A 6,873-nucleotide genomic window follows, 5' to 3' on the forward strand; every position below is an offset into this window, starting at 1 on the left:
TTGTACATGTCCCAGGAGGGGGGCAGGAAGGAGGCCATTGGCTTCCAGCCTGGTGACGTGCCCGTGTCCCATTGCAGCACCTCAGGGGCACAGGGCACCCTGCCTGCCCAGCCCTGCCAGGACCACACATCCCCAGGAATCAATCACCTTGGTCGGGCTGACAAGCCAATGTCACCCTGTAGGTGGGGCTGCCCTGCACTGTCCCACTCTGCCATCCCCTTCCTGCCACCAAAGTGGGTGCTGGTGGCCCCCAGTCCATTTTCCCAGCTTCCTCCTGCAGCAGAGGGGCCATGGAGGGAAATAACAGACCCAGTGACACAGCCACAGCCCAGTCCCACATGTTGACACGCTGCAGGGGAATCAGAACATGTGCAGATGACTCCAAAAATGTCAGGGAAAGAGCAAGAAGGGGACAAAAGGGACAGCGGGGAGAGCCACAAGCTCTGCAAGAATCACAAGGCAGAAAAAAAGCAGAACAGAAAGAGAAGTGAGAGCTGAAGGGGATGAGAGGGGGACAGAGGGACCAGGTGGCAAACAGGGCAAGGATTCCTGGGGAGCCTTCATGGCTCCCAGTGTCCCCTACCAAATGCCACTGCTCAGCACCTGCTTGTCCCTGTGGCAGTGTCCTGCCAACCCAGGGGCTCTGCTTCCTCCACGGGCTGTGGGACCCCACGTATCCCTGTGCCCTAAGGACTGAGGCCCCACTGCCCCACATGCCCCACGGCCCAGGACCAGTGTGCCCCAGCACCCCACATCTCCCTGTGCCCCAGAACCAGTGACCCGACCCTCCGATGGGACACCACGCCCCAGGACCAGTACCCCATGTGCCCTCACGCACAAGGACTTGGTCCCCAACGTTCCCAGTGTCCCTGTGCCCCAGTACTCCGCATGTCCCCAAGTGCCCATGTCCCTGTTCTCCTGCCTGCCCGTGTCCCCATGTCCCCATGTCCCCGTGTCCCCGTGTTCCCGTGTCCCCGTGTCCCCGTGTCCCTGTCCTGCTTCCCCGGATCCCCGGGTCCCCGCCCCAGCGCTCCGGCGAGACGCGCAGCACCGACCACTAGGCGGCGGGCGAGTGACGGCGCCGGGCGGGGCCTGCCCGGGAAAGGGGCGGGGCGGGGGCGGGGCCCGGGGAGGGCGGAGCCGGTCCCGGCAGTTCCGGGCTCTACACACGCGGGGCGCGGCGGCGGCGGGGACCGGGGATCAGGGATCGGGGACCGGGGCCAAGCGCAGCGATGCAGCCGCCGCCACGCAAGGTGAGCGCGGGGCTGGGGCGCGACACTGGAGCGGGTCCCGGCAGCGGGAGAAGCGATCGGAACCGGGTCCTCCATCGGAGCCGGACCGGGGCTGGGTCCCGCAGAGGGGATCGGGATTTGTCCCCGGCGGACCCTCAGCGGGGCTGGAGAAGCGGAGCCGCGGCTGGGCGGTGGCCGCCGGCACCTGCAGTGGCATCCGGGGCGGGGCGGCAGCGGGGACCGGGGACCGGACTGGCCCCCGCATCCCAGCCCGGCCGGGGCCGCAGCGTCCCCGGGCGCTGAGCGGTGCCGCCCCGCAGGTGAAGCTCACCCAGGAGGTGCGGGTCCACGTCCTCGAGCAGCTCTCGGGCCTGCAGGGCAAGCAGCAGCGGGATGCCGAGCTGCTGGAGGACATCAGGTAAGGCCTCACGCGTGTCCGTCCCCGCCCCGCCCCTAGCCGAGGCCGGCCAGCTCATCCCACGCGTGGGGTGGGGGCCAGCCCGTCAGGCACGGCTCACCTTGAGCCTGCTGCGCCGAGGTCATGGGCTCCACCACCGGCTGGGTGGTGGCAGGGGGGCAATGGCAGGGTGGCCTGTCATTGCTCTTCTGCATGGGTCCTCGCCTGCCCCCAGTGCCCTCTCCCCACAGGTCCTACAGCAAGCAGAGGGCCACCATCGACAGGGAGTATGGGCAGGTAAGGACGTGCCACTGGCTTCAGGACTGATGCTTTGGGGAGGCACAGTCACTGAGCCACATCCTCCCTGCGTGGGGTGTCCCAGAGTAGCACACAGCCCCATGCAAGCAATGGGCAGCATCAGAAATTATCCGAGCAAGGCGAGGCTTGGCTGCTCCGTGCCAGCCATGGAGGGCAGTGGCAGATGGGTGCAACGTTCTCCCTGCCAGGGGGGTACCAACCACATTAGGGCACCTGCTGGGTTGCTTTGCTGAGTACAGCATGGCCCGAAGCTTGGGTGTTTTGGGGGCCTGGAGGGAAAGCCTTGTGGGAGGAGGAAACTGCTCTGCTGTCTGCTGGGTCATCACAGGGCTATCTCTTAAATATCAGAGCCTGGGTTTGTGCTGTGAGATATCCCCACAGCATCCCTTGGGGATACCCCGCAGCAGTTGTGTCCCCCTACAGTCGGGCACCATGCCACCCTTCTCCCTCTCCCTTGCCCAGGTTAGGGGGGAACAGTCCCCCCAGGGTTGGGGTTTTGCTGTACTTGGCTTTGCTGGGGGCTCCTCTACTCTGTCTCTGCAGATGGTGTCCCTTGCTGGTGTTCCCTTGCCAGTCCCCTGTCCCAAAAGCTGCAGGGGGGTGGTCCTCTCATGGTGGTGGCTGCTCCCCAAAAAGGTTTTCCCCTTTCATGGGAGCATGACAGGAACCCTGCTGACACTGAGCCACTGATGAGGGGAGTCCCTCCCGCTCTGGGGACACTCATGGGGTTGGGTAGCTGATAGTGGGGAGGCCAGTTTCGGCCCCGGAGCTGGATGCTGGGGTGCTCACCAGGGTTGTAGAGTGCCAGTGATGATGGGTCTGTCCACAGGCACTGCAGAGGCTGGCGAGCCAGTTTGTGAAGAGAGACTGGCAGCGGGGCCGTGGTGAGGCCAGCGACTTGAGGTGGGTTAGGGACAGGGATGGGAACCTGAGGCTGGGGCTGGCTGTGCCCATCCGTGGCCCTCCTAGCTGGGAGATGCCTAATGCCAACCAGGATTTGGGTGTCCTAGGAATGCAGCCTTGGGTGGGATGTCCCCAAGGATGTGGTACCTGACTCAGAGGGGACTGCAGGGGCTGAGGGTGCTGGCTGCCCTGCTGGGCATCCCCAAAAGCTGGCAGGGAGGGAAGAGAGTACCCTGCCCTGTTTAAACTCCCACATCTGCAGGAGCGTGGTCGCTGTCTGGAAGGGTGTCATTGAGGGGACCGCACATGCTGGGCAGGTCCGTGTCACTGCCTCGGAGAGCTACCGCGCCCTCGCCACAGAGGCTGCCCGCACTGCCCGCCTCTCCAAAGAGAGGATGCTCAAGAAGGTACCAGGGCGAGGACATGTCCCCCTGTGCACGAGTGGTGGGAACATCTGTCCCGCCCGGCTGACACTCCCTACAGGGTATCGAGCGGCTGCAGAAGGCACAGGCAGAGCTGCTGGAGACAGTGAAGGAGCTGGACAAGGCAAAGAAGCAGTTCACCCATCTCCAGCGCAGCAGTGAGGTGGCCAAGGACAAGGCAGCCGATGTGGAGGCTCGGTGAGCAGAGGAGGTGGCAAGAGAAGTGCTGCTGTGGCCATGGGGTGGTCTCACATCCCTCCTCCCACCCTCCCCAGGCTCCGGAAGAGTGACCGGAGGATATTTCACACCAAGGCCAGCCTGCAAAAACTCAGTGCCAAGGTCAGCAGCACATGGTGCTGGTGGGGTACCCAAGCAGAGGGATGCAGGGGGACATGGGGTGGTGGCCCCCACCACATTGCCAAGCCATGCTTTCCCCATCCCTGAAGTTCACAGCACGGCTGGCCGAGCACTCAAGGCAGCTTGCAGGAGTGCAGAATGAGTACAGCTTCGCCCTGGTGTCTGCCACTGCCCACCTGGAGCATTACCAGCGGGTAGAGCTGCCCGCTGCCATGCAGGTAGGAGCTGCTTGGACACCCCTGCATCCCCTCCAGGGGTCCTGCAAGAAGCATCTCCCTGGTGCCACTGTGAGGGGGTGCAGCAGGGAGGGTCCTGCTGGTGCAGAGTCAGGGCTGACTGCCCTGGGGGGTCAGGGATGCTCCCCGGGGAGATGCGGGCAGTGCCGGCGGAGTTTCCCATCTGCTCTCCCCCAGGCGCTGGACGGTGACCTCTACGAGCGGCTGCGGGAGCACTTGTCAGCTGCCAGCCGGACAGAAGCAGAGACATGCCAGGCCACGCGGGACTGGTTCCAGGGTGTTGCGGAAGCATCCGCACGGGTAACAGCACCTGTCTCGGGAGCTGGGTGGGACAGGAGGGGACGGGTGGCCCCCCTGGCCCCACACCACTCCCTTGCTTCAGGTGTGCCGGGAGCAGGACCTCCTTCTCTTCCTACAAGACCACCCTGCCTTCACCCTGGCCCCCACGCAGCGCTTCCAGCTCACCGGGGTGGAAGAGGTAGGTAGGGGGGAACATTGTTACAGCAGCAGGGGGTCTGTGCAGCCAGCCCCTTCTCAGCCACTGTGTCCTTGGCCAGGTATGCCTGCTGCCGCCGGGGGACGATGGGGCCAGCCTGGAGAAGGAGGCACGGCGCTGGGCCACACGGGTGGCCCGAGACCACAAAAACAAGGCATACAGTGAGGAGGTCAGTGCCACCCTTCCCCGTGGAGCACTGGGGGGTTCAAGGAGGGGCTTTCCCTGCCCCCTGCCAGGCTCCTATCACCCCTGCTGACCTGTGGGTGCCCTCCTAGGTGCTGCAGCGGCTGGAGGCCAGGCGGCAGCAGGTCCCAGAGGCAGAAGCAGCCACTGTGGAGCGGCAGATGGAAGAAGCAAGGGAAAACATCCGGAAGTCAGAGGTGGGTCCCCCAGGCAGGAGGCTAGGGGTGACTTCGAGATCTGTCACCCCCAGGGTGGGGGACGCAGGGATGGGGAGATGTGGTGGCTAGGGATGTGGTGCTGGGGATTCTTTGCCACAATGGCAGCCACGCTGGGGACTGGGGCAATGGGGCTTGCTGGGCTGTCCCCCAGCCCATAAATGTCCCCTTAGACCTTGACAATACGTGTGTGCTCAGGTCAGTCGAGTGAAGGCAGAGGCAAGGCTGGCGCTGCTGCGGGCAGCAGGGCTGGATGTGGATGCTTGGATGGCGGGGGCCATGGTGGGTGCAGGTGAGGAGGCACCCGCAGGGCTGGATCCAGCCGAGTTCGATGACTATGAGGACAGTGACGAGCCGGACGAGGACAATGAGCCTAGCCCTGCTGCCCGCACCTACCCTTATACCTGCCGGGTGATCTTTGGGTACCAGGTATGGCCATGGCTGCCTGTCCTTCACCCTGCCTGCCCAGGGCCAGCACCCTCAGCCTCCCTGCCACCTTGTCCCCTGTCCCCTGCAGGCCTGCCAGCCGGATGAACTGTCCATCACCCAGGGCGAGGAGCTGGAGGTCATCGAGGATGGGGACGCAGAGGAGTGGGTGAAGGTGGGAGCAGGCTGAGCCCCCCACCGTGGTGGAGGGGACATATTTCAGCAGTCCCCAGGCCATCCCTGTCCCAGAGGCTGGGACAGTTACACAGTTTCTGCCCACTCAGGCTCGGAACAAGGCAGGTCAGGTTGGCTACATCCCAGAAAAGTACCTGCTGTCCTTGGGTGGTGAGCCAGGGGCTGGGGTCGGTCCCCCGGGACCCTCTGCATTGCACCGCCAGCTCTCCAGCATCATGGCTGCAGAACTAGTGCTGGAGCCCGGAGGTGGGTGCTAGGGCATCACCCCCACCCCAGGGAGGGGGACAGGTCCCCAGAGGCTGCTGAGCCCCTGCCCCATCCTTCCCACAGCCTGGCTGGTGCGAGCTCTATATGACTACGAGGGTCAGAGTCCCGAGGAGCTGAGCTTCCCCGAGGGGGCCATCATCCGGGTGCTGCCCCGCGCCTCTGGTGAGGTGGATGATGGCTTCTGGACAGGCGACTTCGATGGCCGTATCGGCGTCTTCCCCTCCCTGGTAGTGGAGGAGCTCACTGGGGCCCGGGGGGCAGCCGGGCAGGTTGGTGGCAGGAGGGTCATTGTGTCCCCTCAGTGTGGGGTGCAGCTCCCCATCTTGAGCTGTGGCTGCTGGGGGGAAGACTTTCTTCCCACTGTTCCCATCCCTCTTGGCTGTGTCTTCCCAGGAGCTGCCATCGCCGTCCCCACCCCCCTTCTCTCCTCCTGGCCTTGCTCCTGGGGCCAGCCTGGCTCCCAGCCCCACTCCTGAAATGCCACTAGGAGGTGAGTGCCAGGGCGGGCTGGGAAGCGGGCTGGGGGGGCATGTGGAGACCTGGGCTGAGCTGCTGGGCCCTTCCAGGTTGCAGGCAGGATGGTGCAGGCAGTGGGCAGAGCTCTCCAGACCTGGCAACCACCCGTCTCCGGCCGGTAAGCCTCATCACAGCGATGCTGTGCACCGCAAGCCTGCCCCCGACCCTCCTGTAAGGGGGAGCGGTGCCACCCGTGTGCTTTGGAGGGGGGGTCTGACGGGGGGTGAGTAGCCTTGGCATATTCGGCATCACTTCTGTCCTTTCTCCGCAGCTCCGTGCACCTCCCCCACCACCCGGTAGAGCCCCCGAGCCTGACCCTGAGCTGCACTTCAGCTGATCCTGAGGGTCCCCCGTCCCTCCCCACTCTCCCAAAGTGCTTCACCTAAGCGAGCCACCACAGGCTGCTGTCCTGGCAGCAGGGGCCAGTGCTGCCCCGTGCTCTGAGCTGGTCTCTCCGGGGGCTGCATCCTGCCCAGTGCTGCTTGCAGAGCAGCCCTGCATCCCAGCACAGCATGGGACATCCTGGCAGCCCCTTTATTGGGATGCTCAGCGCCACTGCCGGTCCCCATGTCACTCAGCTCTTGTCTCTGCCGCTTCTGCCTGGCATCGCCTGTGCACCCCCAGTGCAGCCCTGCTTCTCCGGGGGGGCTCAGCCCTGGGGCCCTGCCTGCCCCACCTGGCATCATCTCCCTGCAGGCAGGAGCGGGGGG

General features: G+C 65.0%; 1 protein-coding gene across 1 annotated transcript; it reads left to right on the plus strand.

Annotated features, from left to right (window-relative positions):
- Window positions 1–1,147: 1,147 nt before the first annotated feature.
- Window positions 1,148–6,864, plus strand: FCHSD1 (FCH and double SH3 domains 1). The gene is given in 19 exon segments (XM_037396379.1): window positions 1,148–1,253; window positions 1,553–1,650; window positions 1,881–1,926; window positions 2,777–2,850; window positions 3,113–3,257; window positions 3,334–3,470; window positions 3,548–3,611; window positions 3,719–3,847; window positions 4,043–4,165; window positions 4,248–4,343; window positions 4,423–4,530; window positions 4,637–4,741; window positions 4,958–5,188; window positions 5,277–5,360; window positions 5,470–5,626; window positions 5,711–5,916; window positions 6,041–6,202; window positions 6,204–6,281; window positions 6,435–6,864. Coding segments are annotated over 19 exon segments (2,130 nt in total). The 5' UTR covers window positions 1,148–1,232; the 3' UTR covers window positions 6,501–6,864.
- The last annotated feature ends 9 nt before the right edge of the window (window positions 6,865–6,873 follow it).

This window comes from Falco rusticolus, chromosome 8 (assembly GCF_015220075.1).
Source record: "Falco rusticolus isolate bFalRus1 chromosome 8, bFalRus1.pri, whole genome shotgun sequence".
Classification (NCBI taxonomy): Eukaryota; Metazoa; Chordata; class Aves; order Falconiformes; family Falconidae; genus Falco; species Falco rusticolus.